Source organism: Polyodon spathula, chromosome 3, assembly GCF_017654505.1.
Source record: "Polyodon spathula isolate WHYD16114869_AA chromosome 3, ASM1765450v1, whole genome shotgun sequence".
Taxonomy (NCBI): domain Eukaryota; kingdom Metazoa; phylum Chordata; class Actinopteri; order Acipenseriformes; family Polyodontidae; genus Polyodon; species Polyodon spathula.
Genome location: NC_054536.1, coordinates 83,257,529 through 83,281,362, shown reverse-complemented (window position 1 = coordinate 83,281,362; position 23,834 = coordinate 83,257,529). Strand labels below are relative to the sequence as shown.

Genomic DNA, 23,834 nt, shown 5'->3' with positions numbered 1-23,834 from the left:
GCGCATTTTCAACTCTCTAAATATCATATTTGGAATAAAGTTACGCAGAAAAAAAAAAAGAAAAAAAAAAAGAAAAAAAAAACCCATCAATTTGTATGTGAAGAGTTATTCTTCAATATACTGAGGAACAGACCCTCGCAGCATGTCACCAGATTGAGGAAAATAATAAAGAGTAAAAAGTGTGAAAACCAGCCCCGGTCTCCCCTATTTAATTATGGATGGACAGCACTTGCAGGTCGCCACTGACAGTTTCCAGGAGGTCACGGCTAATAGGCTAGGCTACTGAGAAAGAAATGAAAAGAAAACTGATGGGAACATAATAGAAAACAAGAAAGAAAAAAAAAATGTAATACTCATTAAATAGGTCGAATGTACCCATATATTTGAGACACTCGTCAAAATGAAGAACACGAATACAGAGGTATCGATAGCTCAGCTCTCTTCACAGTAACCCGGTGAAGTTAGGTTGGTATTGGATATTGGATATTCGGGTGGATATTCGATATTCACACAAAACATTAATATTTCACCCAATGAAAGATGTTATGCTAAGGAGTAATTTAAGCCATGTCTCGTTGATTTGCGAGTTAGCATTCTCTAGTTATGAACACAGAAAATAAGCGGACATATTCACTATACGTTGTACAGTAGGTTACATCATATAATGGTTCACATAAAAACTCGCAATACAATGCCATTTTACTTCATGAAAGATGGCATCAACAAACATGCGATTTCTATATAAATTCTCTACATTTTAGAAAACCTTTTGTTTGTTTAGTTATAGGAAAATCAGCACATTTCAAAGCAAAACCTGGCTCCTCCTCCTCCTCTTCTTCTTCTTCTTCTTCTTCTTCTTCTTCTTCTTCTTCTTCTTCTTCGTAGTCCTAGTAGTAGTAGTAGTATTTTTTGCCTCTTCTTCTTCTTCTTCTTCTTCTTCTTCTTCTTCTTCTTCGTAGTCCTAGTAGTAGTAGTAGTAGAGTAGTAGTAGAATTTTTGTTTGCCTCCTCCGCTCATCAGGATCATTCATCATCATCATATAAAAACGGAGGAGGAGAAGAAGAGTAGTAGTAGTAGTATTTTTGCCTCCAGGATCATCATCATTATCTTCTTCTTCTTCGTAGTCTAGTAGTAGTAATAGTATTTTGGCCTCCTCTTCTTCTTCTTCTTCGTAGTCCTAGTATAGTAGTATATTTTCTCCTCCTCCTCTTCTTCTTCTTCTTCTTCTTCGTAGTCCTAGTAGTAGTAGTAGTATTTTTTCCTCCTCCTCCTCTTCTTCTTCTTCTTCTTCTTCGTAGTCCTAGTAGTAGTAGTAGTATTTTTGCTTCTTCTTCTTCTTCTTCTTCTTCTTCTTCTTCTTCGTAGTCCTAGTAGTAGTAGTAGTATTTTTGCCTCCTCTTCTTCTTCTTCGTAGTCCTAGTAGTAGTAGTAGTAGTATTTTTGCCTCCTCCTCCTCTTCTTCTTCTTCTTCTTCTTCTTCTTCTTCTTCTTCTTCTTCGTAGTCCTAGTAGTAGTAGTAGTAGTATTTTTGCCTCCTCCTCCTCCTCTTCTTCTTCGTAGTCCTAGTAGTAGTAGTATTTTTGCTGTTGATGATGATGCTTTTCTTGCTGTTCTTGTTCTTATCCTCATTGTTGCTTTGTATAAAAATTAAAAACATAGGCCTATAGTACCCTAATCAGCAGTGGTTTTATTTTCTTGCGTTTTGATGTAAAACTGCATTGCCAGCCAAAATAAATATTTAATCATTTTATCAAGCAAAATGACCCAAACATGTTCTTTTCCTACACAGCCATGTATATATGCACACAAAGCTTGAAAACAGCTGTTTAGTTATTACCAGGACTTCCTTGAAAGGATGAACTATCGTAAAGCATTACTTAGCAATTGTTAGTTATTATATATTACCAAGACCTCTGAAATATGACAAATACATTGTACTATGACGTGTGCTGTAAAGAGCGTGCAGTCTTAATTTAAAATCATTGCAATCTCATTGAAACTTACATTTCCTTGGTTAAAGAACATACAGAGTAGTGCCTTTACATCTTAATGCAGTGTTATTCATATATGGTAAGAAAGAGGGAATGCACTTTATTTCTTAACCATTATACTACTGTATATGCAACTCTAAGCATTTTTTTTCTTTAATTTCAATGCATGATGACTCTGTGGTGGGCTCCCCCTGGTGGATGATGGGTATATGACTGGTTGAATTGTACATTTTATTTTGCAAGCTTAAAAATGAGTGGTGAGGCAGTGTACCTGGTCACCAACATGTGATTTTAGGACTTGCATTAATTTTTCTAAAAGATGTAAAACACCTGTTCATTTTACAAAATTAGAAGAACCAAATAACTGTCTTATATATTTCAAATCCTTAAGCACTCTTAGGGTGTTTTGTTTTTCGTTTTGTAACATTAACATATATTTTTTTCTCATTTAAAAAAAAAAAAAAAGGAGTTAATAAAAGAAACAAGGAAACGTTTTGGGACTATTGCCCATAGTTTCAAATCTTTGGCCATTTGTAGGCCCCAGAAATGTGCTTGTTACAGTTGCCAAGTGCTGCTGGACTCCTCAGCCCTGGAAAATTAAATAATGTAAAACGTGCTGTTAAACAAGAACACATTTTGGGCAAACTTGTAATGCAGTAGAAACCGAGCCAGTGGAAAAATGTATAAAACCAGTTGAATGGCGCTTAAACAACTGGGATAGCTGTGGCAATACCCGAGATTTCCCTTAAAAGATATGCCCTGTAAAGTTATCATTATTTTTCCTCCATGTTTAATTCTAACTGTGGGCTGGAGTGACAATGGTTACTACCAATAACTTTTACTCTCGTTTTCTGCCATAGATTGTTTCAGCCTGTCTGGCTCCGATATCCCGCCCCCTTTCGTCATGCGTCGCGCACGGCAACGTTGCGTCCCCTTTGCTCTGATCGCTTGGGCTATGATTGACAATAATGGCGACGAGTCAGTCTTAAGTTATTCGGTTTCAACGTTACCAGCTTGAAAATCCATCATCAGGAGACCGGTTTACATGCATTCGGACCCCGGAGTAAACATGCAAAAGGATCTCTAGCTTGGTAAAGAACGGGTAACTCATTCGAGGAACCTTAAAGTTCAGGTATTGGGATTTCGAGGGAAGCACGAATCAGAAATAAGGTCCCCGAGATCGCGCTGACAACAACAACCAGCATACGAATCAAATAGGGATTGTTTTATTGTTTCTCCTAAAGAAGAAGAAAAAAAGGGAAAGCCTTCCAGATGCGGAACTGCTTACTATTACAACACGGCTTTTAAGGGAACTTGCAGACAGATACCTCCATTCACACTTCATCACCCCGTTTTTAAAGCGAGACTTGTTTGCGAAGGAAAACAGAAACGTGGATTGAACAAAATCATAACAAAAAGTTGAACATATTTTAGTTGGGCGTTTTGAACACATTTCGTGACCTGTGTTTAAGTTGATCCTTCTAACTTAACTTTTTTGTCGTATACACGAGTGGGATTAAGTATTATAGAAAAGACAACGCATAGCCTAAGTGGTTATAAAACAGAAGCGCTCTTAATTTGTATAAAGGAAGTTGGATGTTGTACTTTGTTGTACGTTTTGAAGACTTGCCTAGCCAGTGAGAAAGTCTAGGAAGAAAACGAGATCTCAGGCTTTGCTTTGTTTAGCAACTGGACGCCGACAGTTATCATCGACTTTACCGCAGACTGATCTAAGCCGACAACGAAAACAGTGGCCAAATGGCAAACTGAAATGAGTGCTCTTTGTTATCTTTTGAAAAACACCGCCCCGTAATCATTTGCACATAACAAACATTTCCAAATAACTTCAGCGAGAACACAACGGCTCAGCTAAACCCCAGACACAGCAGTGCCGACCATGTAAACTTTGCTGTTTTGTATGTGCGTGGTATAGGTGGATTGAAATATAAAGGAATATGTGTGATTATACTTAACAAACTAACTTTATATTTGTAAGAACTACAGTCGTCTGCTTTTGGAACTCAATGCAGAAAGCCTAAACATATATATAACTTTTGTGGTTTATAGTGTCATAGTGATTTTAAATGACAACCGGCAGGAATAATCGAGTCATGATGGAAGGCGTGGGTGCCAGGGTGGTCCGGGGTCCAGATTGGAAATGGGGCAAACAGGATGGCGGAGAGGGTCATATTGGCACCGTCCGCAGCTTCGAGAGCCCAGAAGAAGTGGTGGTCGTCTGGGATAACGGGACTGCTGCCAACTATCGCTGCTCGGGGGCATATGACGTCCGAATATACGACAGTGCACCCACAGGTAAAACTTAAAAAAAAAAAAAAAAAAAAAAAATTATTATAATAAATAATGCGTATTGTGTGTGTTTTTTTTTTAGCCATACTGACGTATTATAATATAATTGGGATCTAAAACTTTCTATATCTCGAGGTAATCCTCAACCAAGACAACATTGTAAATTTCATTATTAATCAGTTCAAAAGAGTTTTCCCCACCCCCCAACCCCCCCACCACCCAACCCCCCCCCCCCCCCCCCCCCCCCCCCCCACCCCCCCCCCCCCCCCCATCCCCCCCCCCCCCCCCCCCCCCCCCCCCCCTCCAAGTTGTATACCTTGTGTACACATGCCCAATTTATGTATGTACCTCACAGTAAACCCATATTTCAATTCCCATATTGTCCTCTTTCTTTTGAGGATGCAGCTGTTGGTCTTCAACACTAAAAATGGAAGTAGGTTTCCCAAACCTCATTTTTGTAATTGCCCATGTTGTTATTCTGCCCAAGTTTGCAAGATGCTTTTTCTCTGATGCTGCTTTTTGGAATTCACACAGGCACTCCTACTCGGGTCCTTACCCAGGTTCTGGTTACCCGGTTCACAATCCCACATAGTGTGAAACCACATACCTGGGTTTGACCCGGGTCCCCACGACCCACCGCAGGATGTGGGTCGACACGCTTGGACCCGGTTTGAGCGAGACAAAATGCATGGTGGCTGTTCGTAAGCTGAGGAAATAACAAACAACCACGCCTGTGTGAAGGTTTACCTTCCGAAAGGAACATTTCTGTTTAGCCATATTTTTGTTAATTTTTGAGACACACCACGAGCCAGATTGCAGCAGTGATGAAGAAACATTTGTTCTAATGAACATTCGGGCTGACGGTTCTAGCCAGGGTTGCTTGGGTGGAAGCGTCTGTAACAGGTTGTTTCCAGGGCATTGATATGCGTGTTGTTTACTTGCGTCTGCAACCTGTCAACCCTGCTTTATCAACAGCAGTGTTAAGTTGCGAAGCCGACCTGCATGACACAAGGTCCTGACCGGGTAGATTCCAATCCAAGTAGAACCTGCCAATGTGGCAGTGTGAAAGTGGCTCTATTAAACACTTTACAGACCAGTGTTATACAAATTACACCACCTGGACCACTTGATTAAATGTAATGTTGTTGAAGCTGACACCCTGGGATCCTTCAAGAAGCTGCTTGATGAGATTCTGGGATCAATAAGCTACTAACAACCAAACGAGCAAGATGGGCCAATTGGCCTCCTCTCGTTTGTAACCTTTCTTTTGTTCTTACATTACTGCTTACAGTGCTGAAGAAATACTACTTAGTATTGCAACATAACATATTTAAGGGTTTGTAAACATACCTGCAAAATAAACAGAAATAATAAAAAGATCAGCTTCCAAATTATGTTCCTTTTATACATATCAAAAGAAATACAATAGGGAACATTGTCACTACACCTGGAAGCTTCTTAATTAGCAACAGCACAATCACTTTAATTTATCTTGCAATGGTTTAACAACTCTAGGGCAAATGAGATTGATTCCAAGCCTAATATTCTGTACTCATTGTATTGCATAGCTTTGTAAATATGAAGGCTGCCTGATGATCTTTATAATGCAAACAGCGAAGATATAGCCTGGTCATGTGGCAAAATGTACTTAACAAAAGGCCTGCATGCACACACAATATATTTATAAAGAAACTAATATTGCATTCCTTATTAATCGCCTTGCTGTAGCAATATAAAGCATCCTGACTCCAAAAATAGAATATTGTATCCAGTTGCTTATTCACCAGTCACAAATCAACATGCAAGTGACAAGATTCAACCATACTTTTTTTGGGGGGGGGGGGCGGGACCTGGACTTATAGGTCATGTGTTTCTGGTAATTACCAGGCAGGCTACAATTAGCTGTCCTGGCATTCTTACGATCCATGCTCTGGCTACCGCATGCAGTATTCACAACTAACCACTGAGATGCCGCAAAGAACAAGGAGCCTATCCTTCTGTTAAAAGTTAGCTCTTCTATTTACGCAATTGCCATTTTTTACAGTAGCAAAGCCATGGGAACAGATGAGCTGGGATTTGAACTGGGGACCTTCTGGTTACAAGCCCCTTTTCTTTACCACACAGCCTGCTATGTAGTCATTTAAAATAAAGAAGCAGCAGAAGCAACACAGTTGTTCAGACTATAGTAAACATTTTTCATTCAATTTACATTTAAAAAACAAAAAAACAAAAAAAAACCCTGTCAGTGTTGAAAAGTAAAAAGTTCCACTTTACTACAGTAATTTTATAGTGAGCTGGAGTTTTTTAAATTTATTTTACAAACAACAATATTTGTGTTTTTATGTTAAAACAAATCATGCCTTGCCAGTGTACAACTTATTATCAAAATGAAAAAATGATGTAAGTTAAGCTCCTAGGCACATTGTTTAAAATCAATAGTGTACTGTAACTTCCCAATGTATGCAGTGCTCACACAGACCGTTCAGTGCCGCTTCCTGCTCAGTGCAGAGCCGCTTGCTGCTTCACTGGGTCACGGACGATGATTATTGATCATTTTTCAATACAATAAAATTATTGTGATTTTTCCATATTGCCGATTTATTGTTCCAACCTTGGCAGCTGCGTTGCTTCAATAAAATATATACTGACTACCTAGTGTACAAGATGTAAGATACATTTTATGGTAGAATAATGGTGAAACATAAACTGTGCGCTAACACTAATTTGTCAGTAGTGCGTGACCAGTGTATCATGACTAAAAAATGTCACGGTGCATACAGTAAGGTAATTCATATTTCACACCCTTACCAAGTTTCTATTTAATGATTGTCAAGAAAGCAACCATCTTTTCTGTTGTGTTCCATTAGTAAAAACACAACAAAGGTCCCCGATGGTGCCTGCCGGTCATACTCTTGCTTTGAATACTGTGGATTCAAAGATTCCCTGTGAAGTAGGTGTGATGTGCAAAGTAAGACTGGGGTTAAGGTAGCATTCTAATACAAATGTCATATTTTGTCCTTAAACAGGCTTGTTCTGGAAAGTAAACGTTGTTGTTGCAGTGCACTTTGAATGGCTTTTTAATGTTGATATGCAATCTAAGAAAAGTGCAATGCTTTCATCTTAAGGGTGGCATTTTTACTTCCTCTCCGTTACAGGAATCAAGCATGATGGGACCATGTGTGATACTTGCCGTCAGCAGCCGATTATTGGTATCCGTTGGAAGTGTGCAGAATGTACAAACTATGATCTGTGCACAGCTTGTTACCATGGAGAAAAGCATCATCTGAGGCACAGGTTCTACAGAATCACCACACCAGGAAGTGAGAGGTCAGCAACCCTTTTATATTGCTGTGTTTGGCTTTCTTATTAAGCATGCAATGTATTATTTTGTTCCTACACCCAAGCTGTTGAAGTATATGCATTCAAAATGCAGCAGGGACCAATATTTCCTTTACCAATCACTTTATTGTTTGACAAAGCATTTGAATTCCTAATCAAACACTTCAGCTACAAAAGTTGAAGATTGACTGTGTTGCTTTCCTCCTACAGTTCAAGAGTTACTTTTGTCAGACCCTGATTTATAACATTTCTCCTACTTGAGAAAACATAAACAGCATAATTATTGGCAAACAGAAGATGATGGAAATAAATAAATAAATAAGTAGGTAGGTAAAATAGATATATCTTTTTTTGGGATAGGCAAACTCACATCAGACAAGTTGGGGCAGGGCAGGAGAGAGCCCTGCTTGTAAATAGTGTGATTGGTGTATTGCTGGTAGGGGTTGGCAGGGATGGGCTTAATTTCCTATCTCTGCCAAATGTGGCTGGAGCCTTAATTGAATGGTTAATGGTTAATTCAGCTCCAGCCACATGGTATTTAAGCAGGGGAAATCCTTTGTTTGGGAGGTTGGTATTTTGGTTAATTAAGCTTAATTATGTGTTATTCGGTGGAAGTCGGTGAAAGCGAATGCCCATCCTGACAGCACTGTTAGTGTTTGTTATTGTTTTATTTAAACCTTTTATTTTGGCCATTGTGCCTGTTACTTTGTTCCTGGGTTTTTGTTCATGGTGTTTGTGACTTGTTTTGTTAAACCTTTTTATTTTGCTCCGTGAGGAGTGTTTTGGTTTACTTTTGTTTGTAAATGCTTAAACCTGCAGTTGATCTCTCTGAGTCGCCAAGGCTTTGCCATCATATCGCACATGTTAACACTTTCTATGTGAAAGGGCCTTTTATAAATGAAACATACATACATACATACATGTTAAACATAACATAACTTTAACTTGTATTGGATAACTCTTTGTACCAAGAGCAAGTGCAAACCTATTAAATATTCATGCAGTGCAAATCGGCAAAGAATGAAAACTGATGTTGACCCACCAAGAAGAACGTTGACATTTTTTTGGGCTAATGAGACGGATCTAGTACACACCTCAAACACCCATTCTTGTTATCTCTGACTCTGCTCTGAAGAGTCAGGGTGTTTCCAAATTACAGGGGAATCAAACAACATACCCTGAGGGAATAAAACACTTATCAACCTTGGTTCTGCTTAAAATATCGTACCTCCTAGACAAGTGTTAACTTGATCTTCTAGTCCTGGTATACTTGTTTTTTTAATAATATCTCTGTCTCTGGTATAATTTGTTTCCTTGCTGTTTTAAGAACAATTGATTTCGAGTAGCTAAAGTTGAGAAGGGGATTTTGGGTTGTTTGCAATACAGTACATACCTCTTTACGTAGACACCTACAGTAGATCAGACAATGACAGTCCGCACCAGTTTCACAGACAGCTCTGTAGTACTGAAGGAGTGAGTAGGGTAAATGATATGGACATGGTGAGAGGCATTGATGTTAACTGGTTTAACGTGAAAGAAAGCTGTCTGAATTTGGTTTAGCTCACAAAGATAAGTTAAAATGCACACACAAGCTTAGCAGTGATTACAAAAATGTAATGATACGTTAAAAAAGAAAGTATCATCTAAGGGTATGGCGTCTGTCTGAATGTCACAGTTACATGTTTACAGGTGCATACAGTGGATGCAGTTAATGGGGTCCTATTTTTTCATGATACAAATGGTCAGACTCCTTTTAGTACCACTTTGAAGGAACTAAGCAATATATATCAGGAGTTCATCAGTAGCATGGAAAAATAATTAACATTAAAAGTATTGATACAACTAATAATCCTGTTTTGCTGTGGGACTCAATATACAGTAGTACTGCTTTAATTACAGTAGTGTTTATTATAGTAATGCAGTTTATTTTACATTAGTGCAATTCTGTTGTATTATACATACATATTGCAGTAATTAAAAACATAAGAACATTTAAACACACACAAAGTTCTGCAAGCTAATATTCTCCATGTCTGAACATTGCAATCCTTACTTGAAACTCATTTTGAATTTACAGCACTAGCAGTGTATTTAACATCACTGACATGCTTGGTTAATTTGTTTCCTTCTAATAGACACCAGACCATCTTCTAAAACATGTAACTAAAACATTATACATAACCTATTACTTTGTAATATGGCATTAAGCTTTTCATGAGTGTCGTTGTTTTATTTTAATTAGCTCCCTGTGGCAAAGTGGTAATTAGTAGCAGGTGTATAGCATGGTGCAGTAATCCAAAGAAAAAAACAGACAACAAAGTACGGGAGAAATGGGTTGTTTTATTTTTATAATCCAATGGTCTGATGACCAGCCAGTAAATAATAAAGTGCGTGCAATACACAATAATGTGTGTGACACACACACAATCACAGAGTCCAAAGTGAGTGCTCACAGTGCTTGTTGTGCAGTACACTATAATACGTGCTATAGTGGTGAACAAATGATGATAACAATGTTAGTCGTGACTAGTGCAGTGTTGATCTGGTTTTGTGCTGGCCCTTGGCGACAGCTCCGGATTCGTGTTTAGCCGTCTATTGATCACAAAACACAGACAGTTACTAAACAAACAAAACACTCACAAACTCTTTCTTTTATTTCTCTCTCTTTATTTAGGGAAATCTACCGGTCCTTCCAGTTCCTCGTATCTTTAATCCAAGCAAAAGAAAAGATTCACGATTCTCCGGCCCCTTTATGCTGTCATGCATGACCCATTGGCAAACGATGGCAGCTGCCTTTATTACTTGCAGCTGCTTCCTCCTTTACCTTCCAGGTCAATACGTTCCTGCAACGGGGTCTCGCCTTCTCCCAGGCTGACTGACTTCCCAACCCTGGAAATGAACTGTCAGGCCAGCCCGTCCAAAGACTTTGCCTTTCGCTACTTCGTGCCCTCACAGGTCTGGAGGGAGATTCCATCACACTCCCGCGTTAATAATTACCACAAACTTATTACCTTAAACTAACAGGACGCTGCCTGTTTTATTAAAGATAGTGAGATTTCGTCTATCGTGCATAGCAAAATCTTCAGTATTTCAGTTTAAATTTGCAGGACGACTCCTCACTCTCAGGAAACAGAGCATTCTGATTGGCTAACGATGACCACATGATTTGTAAAGAGCCTTTCATTTCACATGGTTGTACGACACTAGAAAGGGCACAAAGTCAGGTGGAACCTAGGGCATGCAAAGTTTTATAACATAACATGATTTTGATTTGAACATGCTCTGAGTGCCTTCTAGAACCAAGTTGCAAAGCCATGGGGTAGCTATAACGCTTGATTTGGGTAGTCTTACTCTTCTGCAAATAGAAATGGATGAAAAATCATGACATAACCATTTGGAACCTTACTCGGGACTTTTAACTGTTTGAAGCTCCTATCTGATACCAGACGGTAAAGTCTGCTGTCTGATGCTGTATATATAAGGGATAACACACGGCAGGGCGTGTTAAAGCAACACAAACCACAAGCCCTGAAGTGTGTTATCTTGCTTATAAAACAGACACAATAATGCATAGAAAAACAAACTTTTATATGTTTTTTTAAACAACAAAAAATGTTATTGTATATTCTTCCATTTTGGAGAAAAAATAGTCCACCAGACATGGTTAAACTGGAGGCTTTCAACATTTCCAACAATTAATAGAATACTATTTTATCCCAGCTCGTATCAAAATAATTAAATCTAGCCCTGTCCAGCTACTTACCTCAAATGCCTGAAGCTAGTTAAAATGAGAGTACACACAGCCAAGAACGTGCTAGAACCGGGGGAGGGACCAAATTTTGTTGCAGGCTTTGCAATGCACTAGGCCGCCACGGGGATAACAGGCCAAAACGGCTAAAATAACATTAAATCACAGCTCAAAACTTGTGTAAATACTGTAAATATATATACTGCTTTTTGTGAAAAATGATTGAGAAAAACAAGCAATAAGGCACAACAGAATAGTAATAAAAAGCTATACTCAGGCTCTTGGTTGCGAGTTTAATACGTTGTATATTGATAATTTATTAATCGAACTGTAATTAGACAAAAAAAAAGTTCCGCCTTGCATTAAGCTATATTTATGCACGGTTTAAAACCCCTCAGCAGCCAATCAGCGTGCAGCATCTGAACATTATTATGTTATAATATTACTTCACTCACTTAAGGTCAATTGTCATCGATGATTAAGACAATCACTGTGAAATGGGGGCTAACGCATTGCTTTTTATATAAAGATGGACTTGTGTTGACTGATAATACAATCTGAAACATTTGCATCAGGAGTTTTATTCTACTGCATTTTGTTGCTGTTTGTTTTGGGTGACCGTGAATGTCTATTAAATGCAGAGCCTCCATTTTTGACAACAGGTAACTGAAGATGTATGTCAATTTTTTTTTTTTTCTTGATTTTTAAAAAGGGTTCTGCTTGAATCTCGCCGCAAATCTAAAAAAATCACTGCCAGGGGTATCTTCACTGGCTGTCGGGTGGTGCGAGGAGTTGACTGGCAGTGGGAGGACCAAGATGGAGGCAACGGGCGCCGGGGCAAGGTACAGCAAAGTTGGTGTTCTGTTTCTCTGTACACTTGCAAGATTTCCATACACCTCCCACTTTCCAGGAGACAAACATTTCCAATTTGCAGCTAATACATGTACCAATGCCATTCCATAAACTTAACATCTCTAGGCCTCTACCAGGGGCTGATAATTATATACAGCTACAACTGTGCTGTTTCTCATAAGAGGTTCAGTGGTCAGGCAAAATGGGAACTGAAAAGACCTTTCGTGATTAACTGAGGACAGCATGGCCACACACTTGACTTTTGCCTCTGAAGCTTCTGGTTTTAATTCAGTCATGGCTAAAAGTGAAATTAAGGGGTTGGAGGTTGTTCAGTCCCAAGTGGGTGTTGTTTCTGCCGAAAGCAGCGACCGTTTTGTCACTTTTTCCTGAGACAAGTTAAACTTTTTTTTTTTTTTTTTTTTTTTGCAATATTCCTCCATCACTTCTCTCGTTTGTGACGCATACAAAACTTCCTGGCAAAGAGATTATTTTGAAAGCCAGGAAGTGTTTTTTACATCCTTGAAAGACCTGCCGCGCTGCAAACATTGTCTTGAAAGGAAACTGCTCCTTTGTCTAGGTTTCAAGTCTTGCTTGTTTTGACAGTTCAAATGGAGTTGTCCTGAAACAAAAAATTCCTCAGATTTAAGTCTGGTTTTGACCTTGTATGTTTGCATAGCTCTACTTATCTTAAAGTCCCATGGCTTTGAAAATAAAAATAAACTTCTGCCGGACAGGTTATATAGAAACAAAAGTGATAACATGCTTGTGTAGCAAATAAAATGAATTAAAGTAATAACAAAACCTTTTTTTTATTTGATATAGTATGATTGGGTGTTTTATAGATTAAATTAAAATAGTACTAGTAGCGTCATTGCGGCAAAATCAGAGGAAGTGAATGTAAAGAAATTACCAATTCAAGAACATAAAGATTTTACGATTTATTTTAAGTCCGTCCTTCACTCTAGTCTGGACTGGGGGGAGGGAGGGGTTGCCATTAATCAACTTGGAAGTGAATCCACAGTTACAGCTTGTGAATAACAGCAGCTGCCTTTTTTTCGGGGGGGGGGGGGGGGGGGGGGGGGGGTGTTCTTTGTGTGGTGTTAGAAGTTTTATAATTGCAGTGGTGGTGGGGTGTCTTAGGCCCTGGTAAGTGAAGGAGAATTGACATCAATGTAACAGAAGTCTCTATGTGTAGAACCATATGTTAATTCTATGAAAGTTTGTTACTTTTGGAGAAGTGATCAGTGTCAATGAAAATCATAATACTTTTAGCATTATTTTTATTTTTTTTAAAACTGTGTATTCAGATTCACAATCGTCAACAAAAATTCAAGACTTCAAGCCAGCCTTTTCGTTGAATGATATTTTAGGGAGTTTTTCTACCAAAGAAACAAATTGTTTTAATGTTTGAATTCCTCATGAGGTAGAAGTTGCTGGAAAATGTTGGCAACAATTAACTTGGCAGAAGAAAGCTGCCTGACAGGGCAAGCTAGGGCATATGTTTGTGTAAGCCTGTAACTGGAAAAGCATGAACTCCCTCTACAAAAGGAATAGCTGCTAGGCAGGGTGGGGGGAAGAAAATGCCGAAATCTTTATTTTATTTTGGGATGTAAAAATGAACTTGAAAAATATTTATAAAAATCGATTTCTTTTTCTTATTTGTAGTAAAAGATTCTGATTTTAATTGCTTAGAAGCTGTAATTGTGAACAGTTTTTATTGTCTGATGGGTCATCATTTTCATCATTTTCATGTAAAACAAAAAAAAAGTTATCTATCTTGTAAAGCACTTTGTGATGGTGGTCCACTATAAAAGATGCTATATAAAGTAAATATTGATGTTAATGATTCTGAGGCTGGATGCTGTGTCACATGAGGGAGTCCTTTTGTGTTGGTTTATTAACACTGATGTAAACTGGTAGATTGAGAAGTTTGAGTTAATATTTATACTTTTTGCTTGTGTTGAAAGCATAGCACAGGAAGTTATGAAGTAAATAACGACCTAACTGACATTTACAAAACTAGCAGAAATTTCTTGCAGATCATGTAATAATTGGAATGGTCTACCGTGCACTTCAAGGTCCGTTCCATTACAAATAGCTGGTTGTTTTAACACTAGAACTGCCAGGTTTATGCTACTACCTAGAACTCCAAAAGATGTATTCATGAACATCGTGTCATTTGCATAACAGAAACACCATATTTAAATGAAAAAAAAATCCATAAAACCCTTTATTTTCAGAATTAGCACATATAACACATGACTTCAAAAAATGAAAAGCTATAATAAAAATATTTGAAAAGAAAATAGTGTAAAGTGGTATATGTACATACAAAATTGTAAAAACAAAGTAATTTACAAAAATAGCAGAAAATAACTCAATTCACATTGTGTAACATGAATGCGCAGTCAGGGAAACATACTTCAAAGTAGCCCCCGTATTAGCACAATCCACTTGTTCTTTACATTTACTACATAGTGCTCTTTCACACATGGCATAGATATCACAAGTTTTATTTTTATTGCATTTAGTTACCTGGCATTGTTTTCTGTTGTGTGTGTCCCTTGATGCACACTGTATCCAGGTTGAGCTGTGTTTCCCTGCTGCGTTTGCAGTTTTCTGATCAAAATTTCCAAAACGAAGGAATTTACACGTCCATTTCGTTGTAAAATACAACAACTGGACACCGGTGATTGCTTTCACGGAGTACTAAGTTTTGCGCAGATGGTGGAAACTCTCTTCTCGCTTTGTTTACTGTTCCAACCAGGCTGTGTTTTTTTTTTTTCCTTCAACTGTTTTTACAGTGAAATAAAAAATTGTCATTGGTAACATTCATCCCTTTTCTTAAGCACGGTTAAATCAGCCTAAGCACCACATTGTCACCTAGTCTCTGACCAGCTGGGCGAGTTTCATCTTTGCACAGGTAGGGGTATGGTCTGCTGTCAGCCAAAACATGATCCCAAATTTGACAGGTTTGTTTGACATGTTTTGTGTCCACAGACACCATGCTTTTGTTGGTAACAGCTGCTTGTCCATGTAATGTTTTATGTTTAGCTTGAAGAAGTCGTTCCAAATTTCTGATGCCGAGGCAAATATATCTGTAGTTGCTGTCAAATCATAATGCAAAAATCTCAAAATTTCTCGAATAATTCTTGTAATAGTAATATTATGAGACAGCAGACTATATATGCTCACGTAGACAGCCAGACGGCAGTTCCCCAAGGAATTGATAGGATTACAATATATATTTGGATAGCACATATCTAGAATTCAGGAGCAATATTATGTTCAAATACATACTGCTGTAAACTCAGTGGAGGCGTTTATACATAAAGCAATAACAAACTTTTGAAAATATCGTATTATAGGTTATATTAACAGTAAAAGCACGTATTGTAATAAGCCATCAAAATGACGGCTTTTGCCGGTTCTAGGTAGAAGTGCTCGGAACTTTTTTATGTTTGTGACTATTTAATACGTGTATTTAGGAAAAGTCAAGAACAGACAACCGCAGATCTTTCACACACGCAGAGTAACTTTCAATTTTCAAAATGACTGCCGTGGCGGTTCTAGTGTGAAACCTTTTTTCAAGCTGAGTGCAAATAGTAGTTATTACCGCACACTATTGGTACATGGATGCCTTTGAATTTTAAAAGTAGTGTTCCCTTGGTATTTAGTACATTTTACTGTATTATTGAATGATGAACTAGGCTGCCTAGGATCAATGATTATTCTAACTTGTGACCTTACTGTGATGTACAAGCTAAGTAAACCGACATCCAGCTAAAAAAAAAAAAAATCCTGTAATTGTTTCTGGAAAATTTGGTATAAACCGTAAATGCAGAACACTAAGTTTAGGCAACAATATAGAATTTGTTTTAATTCTGCATGTTTTTGTATTCTTATAAAGTTTAAATAATAATAAATAATAATTCCAGTGTATAATTTCAGTTACATCATTCACATATAATATGAACTTTGTAAAAACATGATGGTTATTACAAATAAACGGGATGTGCATACTAAACATGCTTTCCTCTGAGTTCCTTCCAAAAACAAAAAATTAACAAGATGGGGTTAATCTGAAGGCTGACTTAAGGGTTTCATGTAATTTTAGTGCTAATATAACACTAAGTGAGTGTGATTCACACTGTATTTGCATTGTGAGTGATGTTTATTTGTTTATTTTTAAACACAATTTGTCTTTCTCTTCCCATTCTTGCATAGGTGACAGAGATTCAAGACTGGAGTGCAGCCAGCCCTCACAGTGCAGCATATGTTCTGTGGGACAATGGAGCCAAGAACCTTTATAGAGTGGGGTTCGAGGGCATGGTAAGGAGAATAACAGAACAAAAAAAGACACAGGGCTTCCTCTGGCGGGGGAGGGAAGGGGCAGGACACATGATCGGGAACGCTAGCCATTGTTTGCCCATAGAGTAAAACCCTCTATTCTTAGCTTTTCCTTTGTGATGTCCATGCATCTCGCTGCAGACATGTGCGAAGGCTATTGTAAGTGCAGCTGGAGGGGGACCGATGCATATGCATAAGAAAGGAAATCTGATCAGTCAGAGGTTGGTGGTGAGAAGAGGGGGGTGTGGGCAAGCAGGGGAGATGCAATGCCTATTGGATGAATGGAAGCCAACTTCTTTTGAACTTGAGCCATTAAAAGTCTTTACTTAAGTAACAGATTGGCCACATTCACAGGATTTAAATAGCTAGACAAAGGCTGTGTGCTTTTTCCCTTTTAGCATGCTGCGTTTTCATTTTTTTCGTAAAAAAATGTCATTGTAATATTCCTACCTTAAGAATTCAGATTACCATATGGCTTTCTCCTTGTTACTCTATTTTGTTACATAATTAGCTACATTTTTTACTGTTATAATACAGCAGTTGCTAACGTCGACCGTGCAAAAAAAGTGTAACGACCTAAAACTGGCCCCTTTATGAATTTTCCAGTTTGCTGAGAGGTGTAATTTATTCTGATTAATTCTACTTGTTCTATAGGGTTGATTGAAGAGGGCTTACATAGTGCTTAGCAAAACAGTTTATCCGCTACAGATGAATGTGGATCATGATTTACACTCGGTAAATGATTGCACTGGAGAGTGCTATAGCAAATCTTCCACTTAATTATTTTTAGAAGTGCTCCATCTATATCTTAAACCTCAGTGCATTAACTGATTCATTAAGGGATAAACAACGATGACTGTCTAATCAGTGAAAATAATTCATTGTTTTGAGTGCTGTTAGGCACAAGACTGTGCATTATTTTCTTACTGATTCAACACTGAGTTGTTTATATATCATTTCTTCCTAATTCATACTTGTTGGATAATGAGATTCAATTGATCGTTAATTTGGTAATTATATTTGGTTTTTGCCCTTTTGTTGCGCTTAGTTCAAACAGTTAAATGTTTCTCGCATGTGGGAATGTTGTCATGCGTCCCTTGGAGTTTGAGTTTGAAATCTCACTTACACAGACAAGTGTCTAAGTGAAGATAGTAGCGAGGACTATGTGTTTTTAGACGTAGAACATCTGAAAAATACAAATGTAAAAAACAAAGGAGTGTGAACTGGGAACAAAGAGTAAAGTTACTGATCGTTTTGCCAAACGTGAAACCGATGAAGACCTGAATATCATTGCCAGCGATTTGGTTTGAGAAGCACACAAGCAGAACGTAAGTGGACTGTAAGCTTGTCAAATGGGTACAGTGGTTAAAGCCAGGAAAGAAATGCAAAAGCCGAGTTTAAATCGAACGTCCAGGATTTTGTAAGTGATGATAACATTGCTGTTGTTCCTGAACCTGTCCAGAATAAATGAAAATATGAAGGGGAGGGGGGGTGTTTGTGTAAATGAATTATGTGGTAGAATATGGGTGAAATTGTAGGGCGATTACATAGGACCCCCAAAGAGTATGCAGTCTTTACCCTGGAATGTAAGGTAGGCATTAAAAATGTGAGAGGAAAAATAAATGTAGTTCTTGCTGTTTTAAATGAGGAATGAAAAACTACATCTCCTAGAATGCCATTTAACAAGCCAGGCATGTATAAAATGACAGGCTTCAAAGAAAATAGTTGTTGTGTGAAGGTAAGGACCTGAATATGGTGTACATTAATACAAATTATATTCAATCTGTGATTTGTGAATAATGTCTTTACAAAGTCAGTAAGGTGGATTGGCAGTTTGACTGAGTTAGGGGTTCTGTTCAGTTTACTAACACTCCAAAACAGGAGCTAGGATTTATTTTTATGTATTGTTTGTTAAAAGAAGCTATGTTCCCACTGGAAAAGGGACACCGTGGAACAAATAAATATACAGGTACCATCCTGTTTAATTTATTGTAGAGTGCTTTATTCACCAAAGACGTGTTAGGAACCCAGAACTGTATTATGCTGTAAATTAATCAATCAAAATATCAAAAGGTGATGATACAGAAGTTTAAGTGCAATAAGCAGTTTAATAACAATTATCGGTGATGTTTGTCTGCAGGTGTTTTCATTGGCATTGTGCATGAAACCTGGTGATTACCATTGGTTTTATGGGGAAACTTTTATCTGTTTTAAATATTTAGCTTTTTTACCTTATCAGTATACTTGTCATTAGTAGGTTATCAAGTACACGCAAATAATTATTTAGATTGATGACCAAAAATGTTAATAAGTTGATGTATTTCTTTTTTTGATCACCAAAAAGTTTTTTTTTTTTTAAAAGCAAACTATTGGCCAAAACAGACATTTCTAGCCCAGACATAACACCATTTCTGTGTCTCCTCTTTTTCTAGTCTGACTTGAAATGTGTTCAAGATGCAAAAGGGGGGTCATTTTACAGAGATCATTGCCCTGTGCTAGGTGAGTACTCCATTAGTGCATTAGGTGTAACACAGAAGTACTTACATTGATGTATTCTGTTTTTTGAGGAGGAAAATCCAGAGCCTTCCAATTAAGAAATAAATGTGAACATGTAGTCTGTCCAGTGCTGATGGAAAACAAACCAATTCCTGTTTTGTGTGTCTCCTATTTTGAGGTTTCATGTTCATACATTGGGAGCAGTGTGTGTCGGCCAGTAAAAACTCAAATATTTATCTTGACCTCTCGGGAGTACAACGAACCCAATACCCTGTAAAGAAAGGAAATAAACACTCTTCTGTACAGTAATGTGTTACTTATTTCAGACGGCACTTATATACTGATTTCCTTTGCATGACATGCTTTTGCCACCAAATACAATTAAGGCAGTGTTTATTTGAACAGTCAGATACAAAAAGCTGTAGTCCTGTAGGGAAACATTTAAACATGGCTGTGAGACCTTGAAAGAATGCTTTGTCAAATTGTTCCACTGGAATAGAGGTTTTGTGTGTGCCATTAAAGCATCATTTGAGCATGTTCAAAAGGATTCAGATTTACTCTGCTTTGACCTTCTTACGACTTAAAAAATAGACACACTCAAGGTGATAAAGTGTATTTACTTTGTCTTATTCTAAACTACAACTGTGAAAGTTTGACACTAATTTTCAAAGACAGTTCCCTTACCTTGATTTTATATATACGCACAAAATACCAGTCAAAAGTTTGAGTACACTTGCTGGAAACGAGTTTTTTTTCATAATTGACAATGTTTTACGTTGTATACGTTTCTGTAAATACTTGAAAATGAAAACACGTGTTACAGTATACAAAACAAAACATAAGGAGTATCAAAGCAATGTTCAAAAAAATTGAAAATTGTCTCTAAATGTTGGATTCCTCAAAATAGCCACCCTTTGCCTTACAAGTCCCATACAAGTTCTATGGGATTGAGGTCTGGAGACTGGGCAGGCTAGGTCATTAGATTGAGTTGTCCTTCACTTTCCTTCTTCGCCAGATAGTTCTTGCACAACTTTGAGGTGTGTTTTGGGTCATTATCTTGCTGAAGAATGAAGGACTGCCTAACTAGCCGTAATCCTGATGGAATGGCATGCCTCTGAAGTATGCTATGATAGCCATGCTGGTTGAGCTTCCCATGGACCTAATAAAGATCACCAACTCTGTCACCAGCAAAGCAACCCCAGACCATGACACTGCCTCCTCCATGCTTGACAGTGGGAACCACACATGCAGAACTCATGCGCTCACGCTCTCTGCGTCTTACAAATACTCGGCGGTTGGACCCAGATATTTTACATTTTGACTCCTCGGTCCATAAGACCGACTTCCACTCATCAAACGTCCAGTTTCTGTGTTTTTTGACCCAGGCAAGTCTCTTCCTCTTATTCTGCACTCTTAACAATGGTTTCTTTGCAGCAATTCTTTGTTAGGCCAGCTTCACGCAATCTCCTCTGAACAGTTGATGTTGAAATATCTGTACTTCTAGTAGCATTTAGCTGAGCTTGTATATCAGGGGCAGTTAATCGCCGGTTTCGCAGACTTGTGACTTGAATGAACTTGTTCTCTGATTCTGAGGTCACCCTTGGCCTACCTGACCTTGTTCGGTCCTCATGAGTGCCAGTTTCTTCAAATCGTTTGATAGTCTTGGCCACAGCAGTTACAGACACTTGCAAAGTTCTTGCGATTTGTCTTAAAGATTGACCTTCATTTCTTAATTACAGACTGTCTTTTTTCTTTGCTTAACTGAGCGTATTTTGCCATTTTCTGCTCCCTTACATTCAGGAATGACAAACTTGTGCCAACTGTTAACAATAATTGGTGACAAAAGGTTAATTAGGTAACATGCTATTTAACTCGGAGAACATCTAACAAAGACACTTTTATACTTAGGCCAGTGTTCTAACACCGTGTTATACACATTTCAGACTTTTAACTGACTTGGGCTTCAGACTGAAATCCCCTTGCTTTGGGTGACCATTTCACTGAAACTGACAAGATTTACATTTTCATTTAAAAATTTAAATTTTGAATGCAGTTCACTTATGATTTTCAGCTTATATAAGTACACGTATCATATAATGAAATATTAAGTGTTTATAGACAAGTTTATACAGTTAAAAGCATAGATAATCATGAAAAACCTGGTTTCAAGCAGGTGTACTCAAACTTTTGACTGGTACTGTATATAATATATATAATATATATATAATATATATATATATATATATATATAATATATATGTGTGTGTGTGTGTGTATATATATATATATATATATATATATATATATATATATATATATATATATATACTATAGATATATATATATTTTTTTTAATAACATATACTTTTTTTTTATAGAAGAAAGGTTCAAACAAATAATTGAGTGCATTTCATTTTAGTTTCTTTGTTTAATTTTGCCACTAGATGACAGTATTACATATGTTTGCAGTTTTATATTGTTACTACTGGTTCAGGACAGAATATTGATTGAAGTACAGGGGGTGGGTGATCGGGGTCGGGTGCCAGGTCTAGGAAGGCACTGATTTGAGTGTTAGTTCCACAATTGGCTTTACACACAATGTGGATGTGGAACTTTTGTGGCTATCCCCCCATCACCCCCCGCTAAAACGGGATTGTGATAGTGTTTTACCCCCCCCTAGCACCCACCCAATCACTGCTTGCCCTTTTCAGCTTCGACATTCTCACAGTTCTATTTTGTTCCTCAGGTGAACAGAATGGGAACCGGAACCCTGGGGGTCTGCAGATTGGCGACCTGGTGAACATTGACCTAGATTTAGAAATTGTGCAGTCCCTGCAGCATGGACATGGCGGGTGGACTGATGGCATGTTTGAGACCTTGACCACCACGGGCACAGTCTGTGGCATTGATGAAGATCACGACATTGTGGTGCAGTACCCCAGTGGAAACAGGTGGGTGGAGTGAGAGTCAAGCATGTACCCATGTATGTTCATAGTGGGACTGAAGAGTTAAGGCCACCACACACCAGATGCAGTGCCATTTTTCACTGGGTGTCCATACGCACCAGAAGCAACACAGAGATGTGTCAAGTTGGAAAACTGCCAGATCAGTAAAACTATAAAAAATTGCTATTGGCAAAACTGTGATCAAGACTGGTACATATTCAGCAATATGGCATAGTAATTATGGGTGCCTTCTCTGACGGTATTTCAGCATATATGGCAATACATCATACATATCAGGCTTATCCAGTGCATTTTGAATTGTTCGGAGCCATGGAGGGGATAAGAGGAGAAATATATATCTCCTACCCACTTCATACTATCTCGTGGCCACGAGATACCGATGTCGTGCGCACAAGATATATATAATTATTTTCTGTCATGTCACCTCCCGGGCTGTATCGTTTATAATTGCGATGATCTTTGTCATAAAGCTCTGGGTATTTTTTTCCACAGCAAGTATTATTTTTTCCTCTAATTTTGGATACTGCTTCACCCTGCTGGACCACATGCATTGAAGCTGTTCTCTGATCGGTCAATTGCCTAGTTGTCGCGCAACAAATTGTAAAAATTAAGTTTCAGTTCTATTTATTTTGTGTCGTCTGTTGTGTCCCCTGTGATGTGAAAGATACTTCTAGGTATAGGTTCTATTTATTTTGTCACATTGCTGCAAAGTTTCACTTGTTGCATCACGTCTGGTGTGTCAGCCTTTAGGTATGGATAGAAGGTCTGGAACCATCTATTTCTCCTGAAAAATACCTGAATATTGTTTTAAATTACATTTAAATGTTTTGAGTGCCGTTGCTGATTCAACACTTTGTTGTTTATGCAACTTAAAACATTTCTTCCTAATTGATACTTGTTTGATTTCGTGAGATTCAGTTGATTGGTAATTGGTTTTGTTTTTTGCTCTTTTGTGACGCTTGGTTCAAACAGTTAAAATGTTTCTCAATGTTGTCATGAGTTCCTCGGAGTTTGAGTTTGAAATCCCACTTGCACAGACAAGTGTATGTTTGTAAGTGAAGATAGTAGCGAGCACTATGTTTTAGATGAAGAACGTAGAAGTGGCATTACAGACATAAAAATGAAAAAAACAAAAGAATGTGAACAGGGAATGGAAAATAAAGTTTATCGATCATTTTGCTGAACCTACAACAGATTACGTTACAACAGATCATTGTCAGCGATCAGTTTTCAAGAAGTGTAAATGTAAGTGGTCTGTAAGCTTGTTTGAACAATGGTTAAATAAAAGAAATGCAAAAGCTATATGGAGGTTTTGTGGCCCAGTGTTTTAAAGAACAAGGCTTTTAACCAAGAGGTCCCTGGTTCAAATCCTGGGTCACTTGTTGACTCACTGTGTAACCCTGAGCAAGTCACTTAACCTCCTTGTAGTCCATCTTTTGGGTGAGATGTTGAAAGTGACTCTGCAGCTGATGCATAGTTCGCACACCCTACTCTCTGTAAGTTGCCTTGGATAAAGGTGTATGTTAAATAATAATAATAATAATATGAAATGTGAAATGCTAAACTGAAATCGCAAGCAAGTGTTATAGCTGAAATGTCCATTACTATAATTAACTCATTGTTGAAATAATTGTTGCGTAATAAAATGCTATTCGCTTTTCTGTTTAATTGTTCTGACTGGTTTCATTGATGAATGAACAGTTTTCTGTGGTTCTATAGTACAAACTGTGGATTCGTTAATCAGCAATATATCTGCCATGCACTCCTCTTCAAAGCCGTTTTTAG

At 37.9% G+C, this 23,834-nt stretch overlaps 1 protein-coding gene across 5 annotated transcripts in view; it reads left to right on the top strand.

Moving 5' to 3' along the window:
* Positions 1 to 23,834, top strand: part of LOC121313512 (E3 ubiquitin-protein ligase MIB1) — a 95,067-nt gene that overhangs the window by 8,361 nt on the left and 62,872 nt on the right. Inside the window, exons 1-7 of one of the 5 annotated variants that reach the window (XM_041246155.1) lie at positions 2,778 to 3,082; positions 4,090 to 4,304; positions 7,454 to 7,625; positions 12,098 to 12,227; positions 16,465 to 16,569; positions 19,020 to 19,086; positions 21,830 to 22,034. In XM_041246155.1, the coding sequence (XP_041102089.1) occupies positions 4,103 to 4,304; positions 7,454 to 7,625; positions 12,098 to 12,227; positions 16,465 to 16,569; positions 19,020 to 19,086; positions 21,830 to 22,034 (881 nt within the window). In that variant the 5' untranslated portion in view covers positions 2,778 to 3,082; positions 4,090 to 4,102. Of the gene's footprint in view, positions 1 to 2,776; positions 4,305 to 7,453; positions 7,626 to 12,097; positions 12,228 to 16,464; positions 16,570 to 19,019; positions 19,087 to 21,829; positions 22,035 to 23,834 lie in introns of those variants that run through there. The other 4 variants (XM_041246154.1, XM_041246156.1, XM_041246153.1 and 1 more) reach the window with 4 other exon arrangements.